At 35.7% G+C, this 16,651-nt stretch overlaps 1 protein-coding gene and 1 non-coding gene across 2 annotated transcripts in view; one reads left to right on the top strand and one right to left on the bottom strand.

Annotated features, from left to right (window-relative positions):
• CUNH14orf39 (chromosome unknown C14orf39 homolog) overlaps nucleotides 1-16,312 on the bottom strand; it is a 51,878-nt gene extending 35,566 nt beyond the window's left edge. The window contains exons 1-6 of the mRNA XM_053673218.1: nucleotides 16,264-16,312; nucleotides 16,110-16,166; nucleotides 14,599-14,725; nucleotides 11,400-11,489; nucleotides 505-692; nucleotides 362-404 (exon numbers count right to left, since the gene is read on the bottom strand). Coding sequence (XP_053529193.1) covers nucleotides 362-404; nucleotides 505-692; nucleotides 11,400-11,489; nucleotides 14,599-14,725; nucleotides 16,110-16,166; nucleotides 16,264-16,312 — 554 coding nt within the window. The remainder of the gene's footprint in view (nucleotides 1-361; nucleotides 405-504; nucleotides 693-11,399; nucleotides 11,490-14,598; nucleotides 14,726-16,109; nucleotides 16,167-16,263) is intronic.
• On the top strand, nucleotides 15,525-15,645 carry LOC119039639 (small nucleolar RNA SNORA61). The gene has a single exon (XR_005080649.2). It is a non-coding gene; the product is annotated as a small nucleolar RNA SNORA61 (small nucleolar RNA).
• Nucleotides 16,313-16,651: the final 339 nt, after the last annotated feature.

Raw genomic sequence — 16,651 nt, forward strand, 5'->3', positions numbered from 1 at the left:
CAGGTATCCAGTGACTTTCTACAGATGAATGCATAATTGTGATTCACCTCTTTATCACCTTCCATCCTAACAAATAATAATCAGCTTATTTAATTGGAATTTTTTCTTTGATAAGACAGGGCAAGATGACTTTTTCATTGCTTTGGTTGCTAAGGTATGCCACTTAAAGCCAAATACATATGCCACTTTATTCTCATTAAATTTGCCTGCTTCTAATCACATATATTAAAACTAATCCCAAATGAACTTTAAACTCAAAACGAATCTATGTGATTCTCACAGGAAAAACACAATAACAATTAAAATACAAAAATAATACTTATTTAATAAAAATTCTAAGTAGGAATACTGTTGTGGATACATGTGTAATGTCCATTTAATAAGTGATGGAAAGGGAGCAGGCACTGAAAAACAAAATCATATTTTAGACTGGGTCATCTTATTCTTTATATTTCATTACAAAGATACTACTGTTAAAATAATATATATTCAAAATGTTAATACCTAGAAATTCCATAAAAATAGTTTCATTCATTTTTAGTTGTTCAGTACATGCCAAAACTCTCTTTTGAATTTCTTCATGTTCTCTTTTCTTCTCATAATATTCACGTGAAAGAGGTGTTTCTGAGTATTTTAGTTTGTACTGCTTCAAAACATCCTTATACTGACATACATAACCATGGTACATTTTTCTGTTAAAATTTTAAAAAATGATATCATTATCACAATAGTGTATCTAAAAAACTTTCTAAATATCACTTGTTAAAGTCTACTAAATTAACCTAAAACACAAGTGAAATATCTACTTATCCCTGCTTCCCTCAATACAGTTTGCCCTTCAAACTTTCCTTAATTCCATCACACTTTCCAACTTACACTTTTTCTCTACTACCTTAGTTATTCATTCTTTTATTTTCTTTCATTTAAATTCCACTTCTACCATTCTGATTAAACTACCCTTCCCAAGATCACCAAACATCTAATTCGTCCAATTCAGTGATCTCTTTTTAAAAGGGTTTCTTCCTGACTTCTGGACAAGATGGAGGTGTAGATGGAAACACTGTGTCTCCTCGCACAACCAAGTTTAAACACAACAAAGATTTAGTAACAAAAACGCAACCAAAACAGACAAAAAATTGAACTGTATGGAAGTCCCACAACAACGAACCATTCATCCAGATTGGTAAGAGGGGTAGAGTAAGCGGCTGGCAGAGAGGGGCGCAGGAGAAAGTGGCTGGACTGACCCAGGCACGCAGGTGGCAGGTGGCAGTTGGCAGATCCCAGGCGTGGGGTAGAAATGGGCAGACCCAGTGAGGGCACAAGGCAGCTGGCTGACCACAGTCACACATTCACAGGCAGATAAACCAGGCAAAGGAGCAAGCAGTGAGACAGACCACACAACTCAGGGCCCCAGCACTGGGAAATAAAGCCTAAAAGCACCAACTGGAAAAACTTTCAGGGGTTGAGGTTCTGGGAGAGGCTCTCAGGCTCACAGAGAGTTCACTGGAGAAACCCACAGGGTCCTGGAGGGTGTACAAGCCCACACACCCAGGAACCGGCACCAGAAGGGGCCAATCTGCTTGCGGGGAACAGCAGAGGGGACCGAAATTTGAGACACCTCAGAACAAATACCACTGCCCCTCTCTGACCCTGCCCCCACGTACAGTGTCACAACCCTGCGACTGTGTCGCCCCACCCTGGTGAACACCTAAGGCTCCGCCCCTCATATGTAACAGGCACGAACAAACCAAAACATTATGACTCCAGAAGAACAGCTCAAAGCCCCACAGCCAATACTTCTAAGTGACCAAGAGATAGCCAACCTATCAGATGCACAGTTCAAAACATGGGTGATCAGGATGCTCACAGAACTGGTTGATTTTAGTCACAAATTAGATGAAAAAATGAAGGCTAAACTAAGTGAAAAGAAGGAAAATGCACAGGGAACCAATAGTGATGGAAAGAAAACTGGGACTCAAATCAATGGAGTATACCAGAAGGAAGAAAAAAATTACCAAACAGAAAAGGATGAAGAAACAAGAATTCAAAAAAATGAGGAGAGGCTTAGGAACCTCCAGGACATCTTTAAATGTTCCAACATCCAAACTATAGGGGCACCAGAAGGGGAAAAGGAACAGCCACCAATGGAAAACTTATTTGAACAAATAATAAAGGAGAACTTCCCCAATCTGGCAAAGGAAATAGACTTCCAGGAAATGCAGGAAGCTCAGAGAGTCCCAAAGAAGCTGGACCCAAGAAGGAACACACCAAGGCACATCATCATTACATTAGCCAAGATTAAAATGAAGGAGAGAATCCTACAAGCAGCAAGAGATAAGGAGATAGGCACCTACAAAGGAGTTCCCATCAGACTGTCAGCTGATTTCTCAAAAGAGACCTTACAGGCAAGAAGGGCCTGGAAAGAAGTATTCCAAGTCATGAAAGGACTGGATTCATAGAGAAATCCAAGACTGCTCTATCCAGCAAAGCCATCATTTAGAATGGAAGGGCAGATAAAGTGCTTCTCCGATAAGGTCAAGTTCAAGGAGTTCATCATCACCAAGCCCTTATTATATGAAATGTTAAAGGGACTTATCTAAGAAGAAGATAAAAAAGATGAACAATGAAAGGACAGCAAACTCACAGTTATTAACAACCACACCTAAAACAAAAGCAAACTAAGAGGACAGCTAGATAAGGAGTGGAACCATAGAAATAGAGATCACATGGAGGGTTAGCAACAGGGAAGTGAGAGGAGGAGAAGGGGGGAAAAGGTACAGAGAATAAGTAGCATAGACAGTAGGTAGAAAATAGACAGGGGGGAGGGCAAGAATAGTAGGGGAAATATAGAATCTAAAGCACTTGTGACACATGGACATAAACTAAAGGGGGGAATGGTGGAGGAGGGGGTGTGCAGGGTGGAGGGGAATGAAGGGGGGAAATAGAACAACTGTAATGGCATAATCAATAAAATATATATATAAAAAGTAAAAATAAAAGGTTCTCTTCCCAATTGACATTGTAGAACCTAGTTCTTTTGATCACTTCTTGAATTATATCTTCCCTGAATTCTGAGCCTCTATTCTCCCCAGTTCAGTTACCTCTATAATTTTGCTTTTTTAAAGTATATTTTAGTGATTAGGCTATTTATTGCAGTTTTACCATTTTAACTATGCTTTTTAAGTCTTCAATTATCTAAGTCAAAATTATTATATAAAGTCTTGCTTTATGTGTTACAACTATGTGTCATGATCATTCTTGTATACTCTAAAACTAATTTAGAAAGAAAATTTCAGCACTGTTTGGAGAAACTCCTCCATTCCAACTCAGGTAGAGGTGGGTGGTCATCTATTTAGGTACAAGTCTTGAATGAGACTGTTAATTCTTGCAAAAGGATATCAACTCTTCCTTCTCATTTGACCTTTGATCTAAAGTAGGGGTTCAGTTACTTGCTCTACGGGCTAAATTTAACCTGCTACCTGTTTTTGTATCGCCCATTAGCTAAAAATTGTTTTTACATTTTTAAATGACTTGAAAAAATCTAAAGAAGAATATATATAGTATTTCGTGACACATTAAAGTTATACGAAATTCAAACTCTAATGTCCATCAAGTTTTACTGGAACACAGTCATTCATTATCATATTGTCTAAAGTTGCTCTTTTACCACACCACCAGAATTCAGTAGCTACAACGAAGACTATACAGCTCACAATGCCTAAAATATTTACTATCTGGCCCTTTACAATAAGTTTACCAATCCTGATCTACATTACTGAAAACGTTCAATTCAGTTCATTATAGAGAATATATTCTTGGATCCTCTTTTTATCAAATTCTTATCAAACACTTAGTTTCAAGAAATAACAGTCATAGAAAATATTCTAAAAACATATAATCTCACATCCCTCAAAATTTTAGAAATTTTATAAATCAAGCCATACTATATGGAGGAATTTCTTAAAAGATACTATAATGATTATTTCACCTCATCATATGAGAAAAGAACAAGTATTCATAAATTGATTGTACAAGAAGAAAAGTAAGGATAACATCCTTATACCAGGTAGCAAGTCTGAATGTTAAGAATGTTATAATTCCTTAATATTACTGAAGTGTTCCTTTAATAAAATAAAGGAGTTCATATCCCAAACAAGATCCCATTCCTCTAAATGCATATTTGCTAATTAAGTGCCCATTGAGGGAAATGGTTCAGAAAAGAGGGAAATACTGGTAAAATAACTGAGTCTGAGTCACTGGGTTCTGATGAGAGTAGCATACCACATCTATCCTATTCATATTATATCTTCATGTCCACTCTTCTAATATATTCTATTAGAATATATTAGGAACTTTGACAGAGACCAACATAGCCAAGTCGTGATTCAAGAAGAGTCATTACCATCTCATCTGTTGCCAACAATACTCATCTCTGTGAATGCCTGGAATGGGGATGGGAGATTAGGAGAAAGAGGAGCTGGTGCCTCTACTTCTTTCATTACCCATGATACCAATAAATAGACTCTTTTCCTTTTATAAATGCCTGGTGTTGAGTCATCAATTTAATCAACCCATGTGGCTCATTTAAGAAAGAAAAAGATAGGTGTTTTCATTTTAACAAGCAGCTCTGGCAAACTAAGAGAAGTCATCCACAACAAACACTATCAGAAAACTACATATTTGGACTGGTTTGTGTTAGACCCTGACAGAATAATTTTAATAATTTTTTATAACCAAAGCTTACATTGAGAGATGTTACCAGAAGTAATACTAAATATTTTGTTTATTTGGGGGAGGATATTGAAGACACTCATTATCACATTGTACAATTTCCCCTTTATGAGAACTGAGGGGAGAAATTTCTTTCAACTCTTAGTATACCCCCACAGAAAAAAATCTGCTTATCTCAAACAATTGCATTTCCAAACTGACTGCATTTCCATAACGCCTTGACTACTACTAGAAATATCAAAGCCTAATTTATGCCTATTATCTAACAAATATGCAAAATAATGTAGTGATAATATAAATTTCTATCCTGATCAAAGTCTTCATCTTTCTAAATTATCCTTACTTCCCTGTAGCCTTGATCTTTATATTTAGTTTTCTTTTAACACTATGGTACTATTTATACAAATTACTTCAAATTCTTTTTGGATTTAAGTAAGATCTATATAATAGTCTTCTTTATTAATTCCACCCTCTGCCTATTCCCTGTATGATCATGTATGACAACTTTGTCTTATTTTTGCTCTACACATTTCCCTGGGCAATCTCATTTATAATTTTTGCTCTATACATTTCCTTGAGCGATCTCATTTATTTCCATGATTTCAAATGCTAATGCAGTCCAAATCTATACCTCAATTTCTACCTTCTTTTAAGACCCATTTTGAATAACAGGCTACTGCACTCCAGATTGAGTGTGTGTCTTTAATTAAAGTATAAACTAGGAGTTATATAAGCAAGTTGGCAGAACAAAAGGTCTCTCATGCATATCACCCTCCGCACACAATAATTTGGCCTTCATCTATGGAAACAAGTGCCTTTCAGGGAGTTTGGGGATCCAGGTAGGAGACCATGAAATCTGATGCAGTCTAAGACTGAGGAAAGGCAGGCTCACATCCTGGTGACTAACTTACTGATCATTGTCCTAGCTACCAACCTAGAAATGGCTCCATACTCTTGAGAACTCAGCTATAGCCCCATTTGGTTTTGAGTCTGTCACCAGTACCACACACCAAGGGACCTAGGAGGAGTCATAGTAGCCAGTATTTCTGGTATGGAGACACTGGAGCTGACTGTGGGCCCTGAAGTGGCCCATGAACCAGCTCTAGTCCCTCGTGGTTACAATCCAAAAGTCCCTGGAGGTACACCTGCCAAATTCAGTCAGACTGTAGGTTCTATATGGGTCCTGAAACTGGGCTCCAGCCCATCTCCACCACAATCACCAAAGAGTCCCGCTGGCACAGAGACCCAGCAGTAATGACCCCTGTCTGTGCCTCTGAAGATCCTGAAGAGTCTAAACTTGGTTCTAGTCCTCTCACAGCCACAGTTTGTCAGTACTAGTGCAAGTCCAGGGTCCCTGCAGGAGACACTCCTATCTGCCCCCACCATGGATCTTGAAAGCTCCTATACTTGGCTCTAAGTCCATTACAGCCAAAGGCTGCTTGTAGACCTGCTAGCCCAAGGACCCAGAAGGAGAAAGGGATCATATATTCAAAGTGCTGAAAGAAAAAAAATGGCCAACTAAGAATACTATATCCAGCAAAACTGTCCCAAAATGAAGAGATAATGACCTTCTCAAACAGACAAAAGGAAAGTGAGTTCATCACCATGAGACCTGCTTTACAAAAAATACTAAAATGAGTTTTTCAAGTTGAAATCAAGGATACTAAGTAACAATATGAAAACATAAAAATATAAAATTCAATGGTAAAAGTAAATATAAAGTCAAATTCAGAATACCACAATACTGTAATGGTACTATGTAAATCACTTTTATTTTGTCATATAAAAAATTTAAAGTAATTCTATGATAATTTATTAATGGATGCATGATATAAAAAGATGTATAGTATGGCATCAATGACATAAAATGAGGGGGAGAAGTAACAATGTAGTCTTGTATCAGCATAAAACAGTCTCTTATAGCTATAAGATGTTCATGGTATCCACATACTACAAAACTCTATAGCAGATACACAAAATAGAAAGTAAGGAAATAAAGTATACCACTATAAAATATAAATCACAAAAGAATACAGCAAGAGATGAAGAAACAAATGAATTTAAAAAAACTCAGAAAACAATTGATAAAATGGCTATAGCAAATCTTTACCTATTGATAACACCTACAGACTCAATTCAAAAGACAGAGAAGAGCTTAATGGATTTTAAAAACAAGATCCAACTATATGCTGCCTACAAGAAAGTTATTTTAGCCTTAAGGACACATAGGCTAAAACTGAAAAACTGGACAAAGATATTTCATGCAAATAGGAACCGAAATAGAGCAGAAGTGGTTATACTTATATAAGATATAACAGACTCTCAGTCAAAATCAGTTGCAAGAGACAAAGATGATCATTATGTAATAATGATTTAAAGGTCAATGCATCAAATGGATATAATCATCATATATACTTTTTTCCCCACAAGGAACACCTAACATTCAAAGGAAATGTTAACAGAACTGAAGGGAGAAAGAGAAAGCAATACAATAATGGTAGAGGTTTTCAATACCCCACTTTCAACATTGAAAACATCATCCATACAGAAATTAATAAAGAAGCAGCATACCTGAATACCACTATGGACCAAATGTACCTAACACACACAGGACACTCCATCTAACATCACCAGAATGCACCTTCTTCCCAATACACACAGAATATTCTCCAGGATCATATAAGGGCCACAAAACTAGCCTTAACAAATTTAAGAAAACTGAAGTAAGACTTGCAGCCAAGATGGAGGCATGGGTAGATACATTTTGCTTCCTCAGAAACCAAAAGAAGGATAACAAATTTAAAAACAAAAATTAACTAGAACTGTCAGAAAATCAAACTGTATGGAAGTCCAACAACCAAGGAGTTAAAGAAGAAACATTTATCCACACTGGTAACAGGGGCTGAGACAAGCAGCTTAGGCAGAAAGGATTTGTGGCCAGGTAGTGGCTAAAGGACCAGGGCAGGCAAGATGGTGGCCAGTGGACCAGGCAAACCCACATTTTCATGCAGATAAACCAGAATGAATAACTGGGGAATGAGAGAGACAACGTAACCCAGGGGTCCAGCACAGGATAAAGCCTCAAAACCTCTGACTGTAAAAACTTTATGGGGGTTGCAGCAGCAGGAGAAACTTCCAGCTTCACAGGGAAATTCGTTAGAGAGACCCACCTGGGTCCTAGAACATACACAAATCCACCTACCCAGGAATCAGTACCAGAAGGGCCCAACTTGCTTGTGGGTAGTGGGGGAAGTGACTGAAAGTGGAGCAGAAGAGGAGCAAGCAGCATTGTTCCCTCTCAGACCCCTTACCCACATACACTACCACAAAAAAGCAACGCAGGTTGCCCCAACCTGGCGAACAGCTAAGGCTCCACCCCTTACTACATAACAGGTGTGCCAAGACAACAAAATATATATGGCCCAAATGAAAGAAGAAATCAAGGCTCCAAGAACAGAACTAAGCTTCGAAGAGGCAGCCAACCTATCAGATGCAGAGTTCAAAACACTGTTAATCAGGGTGCTCACAGAAATGGTTGGGTATGGTTGCAAAATAAAGAAGTGAAGGCTATGCAAAGTGAAATAAAGCAAAATATACAGAGAACCTACAGTAAAGGTAAGGAAACCTACAGTGAAGGGAAGGAAACCAACTCAGATCAATGATTTGGACAAAAAGGAAGAAATAAACATTCAACTAGAACAGAATGAAGAAACAAGATCCTGAGAAATAATGAAGTTGGAGGAATCATGCTACCTAATATCAAACTATACTATAAAGCCATAGTAATCTAAATAGAATAGTAGAGAGCCCAGAAATAAATCCACACCTTTATAGTCAATTAATATTTAACAAAGGAAGAAAACATATAGAATGTGCTAAAGATAGTTTATTCAATAACTGGTGTTGAGAAATTGGATGATTATGTGCATAAGAATGAAACTAGACCACCTTCTTATGCCACACACAAGAATAAATTAAAAATGGGTTAAAGACTTAAATATTAGACCTGAAACCATAAAAATCCCACAAGAAAACACAGGCAGTAAAATCTCAGATACTGCTCATAGCAATATTTTATCTGACATATTTCCTCAGGCAAGGGAAACAAAAGAAAATAATAAACTGGGACTACAGCAAACTACATCCACGGCAAAACAAAGAATTGTTTTCTTTTGCCTTTTATATCATTTTGGGTGTCTTTCTTTTTAATCTTTATGTAGTCATATTTATCCATTTCCTATGTTATTTCTCCTTTTGGTGACATATTTAGAATGTTTTTTAAAACAAGAAAATAAATGGACGACAATGGGAGAACATATTTGCCAATACATCTGATAAGGGGTTAATATCCAAAATTTATATAACACCAACCCCCCAAACCCCAAACAATTCAATTTAAAAATGGACAAAAAACCTAAATAGACATTTCTCCTAAAACCTAAATAGAGGGCATACAGATGGCCAAGAGATATATGAAAAGATACTCAATGTCACTAATCATCAGAGAAATGGTAATTAAAACCACAATGATGTATCACCTCACACCAGTCAGAATGACTATCATCAATAAATCAACAAACAAATGCTGAGAGGATGTGGGAAAAGGGGAACCCTTTTGCACTGTTGGTGAGAATGCAGTCTGGTACAGCTACTGTGCAAAGCAACACGGAGATAACATCAAAAAATTAAAAGAGAATCTGCCTTTTGACCCAGCAACCTCACGTCTGGGAATATACCCAAAGAAACCCAAAACACTAACTCAAAAGAACATAAGTATCCCTATGTTCACTGCAGCATTATTTATAATTGCCCAAATATGTAAGCAGCCCAACTGTCCATCAAAAGATGAGTGGATAAAATAATTATGGGACATTTACACAATAGACTACTACTGGACTAGTTAAAAAAAGATTTTACCCTGTGTAACTGTGGATGGACCTAGAATACATTGTTCTAAGTGAAATAAGCCAGTCAGAGAAAGCCAAATACCACAGGTTTCACTCATATGTGGAATCTTAAGAACAAACTGAACAAACAAACAAATTAGAAACAGACTCGTTAAGTGCAGGATGACAGCTCTGGTTGGGGTTAGGGGTGGAGAGATCAAGCAAAAGGACTCATGGAAACAGTATGGTAATTGTGGGGGCAGGTATAAGGGAAATAAATGGTAATGAAAAAATTCGTTAAAATAGATTAAAAAGTAAATTAAAAAATTAAAAATCATGTTATACATCTCAAACTTAATGTTATTTGTCAATAATATCAATAAGGCTGAAGAAAACATAGTAACAATATAAAATATAAAATGGTTACTGCTTTCCTCCAATTATGCTCAAAATAAAACCACTTCAATTACAAAAATTAAGTTAAATGATAATGCTTTACATGTGTGTTCAAAATCCCTTGCCTGTTTCATTATATTTACTAATTACATTTAGTCCCCAAGATGAGGTGATTTTACTACACACATAATAAACAACACAAATGTTGGTGTTTCTCCATCAGAATATAACACCCCACTAAATTAGCTTTCTGAAAAGCATAAGTTTGATATAAAATACCTTTCAAAAGTCAATACAGGCCCTGGCTGGCGTGGCTCAGTGGACTGAGCACGGGCCTACGAACCACAAGATCACGGTTCGATTCCCCGTCAGGGCACATGCCTGGGTTGCAGGCCAGTTCCCAGCAGGGGCCAGTTCCCAGCAGGGGATGCACCAGAAGCAACCACACATTGATATTTCTCTCCTTCTCTCCTTCCCTTCCCTTCTAAAGATAAATAATAAAATTTTTTTAAAAAGTCACTATGGGTATCCCCTAATTTTAGTAAGTTCACATTATACCACTTCACTTTTAAAAATGACCTACATTAGTACCTGTTTTTCCTCACCAAAATATATCCAAAGAGAATTTTTGATTTTACAAAAGAAAGCAAAAAGCAAAAATAGCATTTATCACTTGTTTTACAAAGAGCCATTATAAAGGCAGCCCACACCTAGCAGCAAGACTGTCACTGCCAAGCTCCTTCCCCAGGAACTACATCCCGCATCCCAGCATCAAGCCACCATAACTTTGAACTAAGTATGTGAGCATGTGTGCTTTATTTCAATTTACTCTTTGTACTGTGCATTCCTATTTTTACTACATGTCAGTGTCACTGTAGGTTTTATGTGGTATTTAGTATGATTTAATAGGTTATTTTTAGGTATGGGAATGCTAAAAAATGTTTCCATATAAAGTGATGGTAACTGAGAAATGCCATCTCAGCTTACAAAAAATTTTATAAGAATGCTCTACTTTTGGGTACTGGGGAAAACCTATACACCAAATTTTTCATAAGCTAAATCTATAGCTAACCATTCCCCCAGATGTTTGCCAATAACAATTCAGTTATAATTGAAGCACCATTAATTAAAGCACTCTGCTATAGTAATTGCTACTGATCTAAGGACATATCTAAACAAATATGGGATTCGATAGACCTATGTAACAAGTAGGTCAGATTCCTACAGCACCCCAAAAGTCCAAAACCCTGACTTTACTTTAAAAGCAAATAAAACAAAACGATTCCCATCTACAAAACTTCTGCATTTTTTAATTTACATTTTTACAAAGTATATTCTATTAATACTTAGAGAACTGATGAGCTTAAATTAATATATGTACTGTACTTGTCTTTTTCAATTGTTTCTTGATAAACAGTAAATCGGTCCTGCATATAGTGTTCATGTTTATGAAAAACATCACATGTTGGCTTCCAGCTATGGAAAAAAAGACATTATAATTAGCATCTCAGAATGACAAACAAATGGTAAGAGATAATGAAAATAAATGTAACCACTTAAAAATAAACAAATCTTTCTCTTCCTGGAGAAATCAAGGTTCCAAAAAGAAAAATATTCCCTTCTCCCATCACCCTACTGCCACCACCACTATCACCCTTCATGAAATAATACCTATGCTCAAATAAATATCATTATCTGTTAATTTTTACATAAAACCTGTTTTGGAACCATGACTAGGAAAGCAACAACTGTAACAGGGCTGGACTATGTATTGCTACGGCATTTCTAGCATATACTCTGCAACACTGCAACATCATACTCCTAAGATTTTGGTTAAGAAATTCTTTTGGGCCCTGACTGGTGTGGCTAAGTAGGTTGAGCACTGTCCTGCAAACTGAAAGGTCACAGGTTTGATACTCTGTCAGGGTACATGCCTGGGTTTCAGGCCAGGTCCATGGTTGGGGTATGCAAGAGACAACAGATGTTTCTCTCCCTCTCTTCCCCTCACTCTAAAAATAAATAAATAAAATCTTTTTTTAATCTTTTGGAGTAAGCATTCAAAGTGCTAGGATAAGGGCTAAAGGGAATCTTTTTTCTCCTTTGAAACTTGAAAAGTCAGGTTGTGACACCCCCCTGACCTATAAGAAAGAAACCAGGCCAAAATGAATTACAAAATCAGACTGTAAGAATAATATTCATCTTACACATTTTTTATTACATGACTTGAAAAATGTTACCAATGTGAAAAATCTAGAATTAGCATACATCATGGCAGCTTCCATTCTAAGTATTGTTCAAATATTTCCTCTAGTTCCTTTTTCTAATTTTTTTAAGACTCAAAAAGTATAGCTGTCTACTTTGCAAACACAGAAAATCACCCATATTCTCAACACTGAAAAATAAGTACTGCTATTTTTTAATGAATTGTTTTCTTTTGCCTTTTATATCATTTTGGGTGTCTTTCTTTTTAATCTTTATGTAGTCATATTTATCCATTTCCCATGTTATTTCTCCTTTTGGTGACATATTTAGAATGTTTTTTCTTAAAGATTATATAATTACCTATATTTTCTTCTAGTACTTTCATGAATTCATATTTCACATTTAAATTTATTTTTTAAGGATTTTATTTATTTATTTTTAGAAAGGGAAAAGGAGGGAGAATGAGAGGGAGAGAAACATCAATGTGTGGTTGCCTCTCACACACCCCCTACTGGGGACCTGGCCTGCAACCCAGGCATGTGCCCTAGACTGGGAATCCAACCAGCAACCCTTTGGTTTGCAGGTGGTGCTCAATTCACTAAGCCACACCAGCCATGGCTCACATTTAAATTTCTAAAGAAACATGCTGACATCATGAACTACAAGTGTTCACGGTATTAAAATAAACAGATCCTACTAACTGTCCTCAGAACCCAGCAGAGATTAAATTGTATAATACAGTACATCTTGGACACAGCAGGTTCTAAGGAGAAACTATCAGTTCTTTTCCAGCACCCACTGCAGTTAGTTGATGGTAGAACCTACTAAAATAAAAACCTAAGTAAAAAAAAAGAAAAGAAAAATTTCAACAATATAGTTTTTTATTGACCTGATAGCCAAAAAATTTAAATATTGCTAATTCCTGTGTTGGCAACGGTGCGAGAAAATAGAAACTCTCATAGGTTGTTGGTGGGAATATAAGTTAGTATGATCTTTTTAGAGAGTAGTTTGGCATTATCTACCAAATGGTTAAATGTACATATTCTTTGATCTAGCAATCTCACTTCTAGAAGTTCATTCTATAGCAATAGGTCTATAAATGTGGAAGGTACCTGTACATGTTGCTTATAATAGGAAAAAACTGGAAACAACCTAAATGCCTATTAATAGGAGAATGGTCAAATAATTCAGGATACATTAATACTATAAAGTACTGAGAAGCTGCTAAAATGAAATTTATACATAATCATTACATATACAATACCATTTACATTACATATTATTAAATTTAAAAACAAGTTGAAGAATATGTATGGTATGATCCCATTTTTGTAAAAAAGGAAAGATATGTAGATAGATGTGTCTATAAGTATATGTAGTAATGATGTTGAATATTTACTAAAAAGGTCTGACAGGACACTCACAACTACAAGGAAGAGAACAGGGTTGGGGGGTGGGGACTGCAGGCAGGGAAAATCTTTTTTACTCTGTATGTTTGTATAGTTTTTGAGTTTTTATATTAGGTACATATTACTTTTATAACATTTTAAAACTAATATAAAAACAATGGGTTAAAAATTAAAAAGGCTTGTTAAATTTTTGAATAACAAAATATGTTAGAACAAATTATTCTAAAGTATAGTTTCTAATACAATGACAATGGTTCACATAAAGTTAAATACAAAAAACTAACATTTTTAAAGTATTTATAATATACAATATAGTCTCATTAACAAGTTTTTATTTCAAAATATGTATGTCTTATAATGGATTTAACCACTAGAATCTGGAGCCTGAAGCTATGTCAAAAGAATTCTCAACATATTTAATTTTTTTAATTTTGAAAAACTACTAATTTTAGGTGAGGTTTCACTAGACAAAAATAAGATCTTGAAAATTGAAAGTTGTAAATTATTTCAAATTTATTTATGTAATATAAATTTTACATACTGAATCTAATGAGATCTGAATTAGAGAGATCTTACAGCATTTCTATTTTTCTTTTAAACCTCTTGTGATCCCTTCTTACAAGGCAATTAAGACTTAATTCATCATTGTGCTAATATAAAATATTACTTCAGCCCTGGCTGGTATAGCTCAGTGGGTTGAGAACGGGCCTGCAAACCAGAGGATCACGGTTCAATTCCCAGTCTGAGCACATGCCTGGGTTGCAGGCCAGTTCCCAGTGGGGGACCCACGAGAGGCAGCCATGCATTGATATTTCTCTCCCTCTCTCCTTCCCTTCCCCTCTAAAAATAAATAAATTAAAAAATTAAAATATATATAAAGTACTACTTTAAAACAGCAGTTTTTATAAACTCAGGAGCATTTAATAAAAGGATATAGTGACAATTTCCGAAAGCATTTTTCTTCAAATACTCACTTACTACAGTTGTCTTTGATTTCCTTACTATGTTTAAAGTAATAACCAATTTCCTCATCTGTTGTATTTATAGTTTCCTGTATCTTACAAATAGTTGCTTTATTTTGTTTAATATCATCAAAGCTTTCTGAAAAGAGAAAATATTTATTTTTTAAGGTAGAAATCATAAATTAAAAAACAAATAGAAAAAGAAGTTATGGCAACTTAACTAAAAGGAAGACAGCCAGAGAATGGAGAGGAAATGGGCTTGAGATGGGAAGGGCCCTATATTGAAAAGCACAGAACCAGAGCCAGGCTTGTCCCTATACCCAGAAACTAAGGATTTGTGTTTGGGATTGAAGAGAAATTAAACATCCTCTTTATTGTAAAAGGCTAGAGTAAGTGATATCTAAGATCAGTGGTATCTTATGAGGCCATGAGTTCATGTAAATATTTATCCATTATGAAACTAACAAAGGAGTTTTGTTTTTGACAAATTTCTATTCATCAATTCAACGTCCTTCAATTCATTGTTAAATGCATCTTCAACTGGCTTTTTATTAGTGACTAAAACAAGATAAAAATACAGTTTCATAAAAAGATTAAAGTAGATATTAATACTCTGTATTCATTTTTGTTGAAGATAACCAAATTCTACCTTTTCAGAACTATTAAGAAATTAACTATTCTATTTTCTTTTGATAGTTTTTCTGTAGAAGCTTGAAATACTGTATTTATATAATTTGTTTTGCCATTTCACTCCTATTTTCAGTATCATTATTCCCCCAAAATAGGGCATTAATGCATCAATCCTGGCCCCTGACTATATTTCAAGTATTTGAAATAACCTATGTTATTTGAAAAAAAATGACATATTTTCAACTGCTCTTAAAGGGTCATTTCAGCTTACAGCAAAATTCTTCAACATAAATTAAATACTAAATTATAACCCCAATGTTCCCTTTCCCATTGGATCTGAACACTGGTCTTGGCAGTCATAAAAGGAGGAAAAGTAATACTGAAGTGAGCCTCACAGGTATGTAGCATGTGGGCTGGTTTCAAACCAGGTAAAAAAATATATATGTACATACACACACACAAGCACAGAATATAAAATTTTATTATTGAAAAATCTGTACTTAGGATAAATAGCTCGTTATTAGGCCCTGGCTTGTGTGGCTCAGATGGTTGGAGCTTCATCCTGTGAACTGAAAGTTCACAGGTTTGATTCCCAGTCAGGACACATACCTAAGTTGTAGGTTTAATCCCTGGTCCGGGTGACACCAGGAAGCAACCACTTGATGTTTCTCACATCAATGTTTCTCTCCCTCTCTCCCTCCCTTCTCTTCTAAAATTAATAAGCATGTCCTTGGGTGAGGATAGAAAACGTAGCTCATTATCAGCCCTCAATAGAACTGGCACAAAAGTTATTATTCCAACTATAAGTTACTCTAAGCAAGATGGCTGCATATTACCTTATATGCCATAAAAAATGAAAAACTGAAACATCTTTATCATGCCAAAGTACTTACTATGAATTCGGTGAATCATGTCTTCTTTAGTCCTTATATCTTGCTCATACTGAAAAACTAAAATAAAGAATTCTTTTTTTAATTCACTTCTTGTTTAAACAACAAATGATAATACAAATAGTTACATGTGTCTTTATTTTTATTTTATACCTACCAAATTCTAGCAAAAGTCTGTCCAAGATGACAAACAGGCTGTCATTCATCTTGGACACTGTGTTTCAAAAAAAAAAAAAACCTGTAAGGATGGATTTTCTGAGCTCATATGCAAAACAGCATGTATTAAGTAACAAGTTTGTTAACACAGCATCATTACAGAAAAACGTGGATGGAGCAACAATTGGGGAGAGCAGAGACCCATTCAGCTCAGTACTGAGCCTAAACCTAGTGGGCACTTTATTTTTTAAAGATTTTATTTATTTTTAGAAAGAGGGGAAGGGAAGGAGAGGAGGAGAGAAACTGCGTGTGGTTGCCTCTCCCTCGCGCCCCCTACTGGGAACCTGGCCCACAACCCAGACATTTGCCCTGACTGGGAATCGAACCTG

Source organism: Artibeus jamaicensis, unplaced genomic scaffold, assembly GCF_021234435.1.
Source record: "Artibeus jamaicensis isolate MK-2021 breed Jamaican fruit bat unplaced genomic scaffold, CSHL_Jam_final contig_851, whole genome shotgun sequence".
NCBI classification, from domain to species: domain Eukaryota; kingdom Metazoa; phylum Chordata; class Mammalia; order Chiroptera; family Phyllostomidae; genus Artibeus; species Artibeus jamaicensis.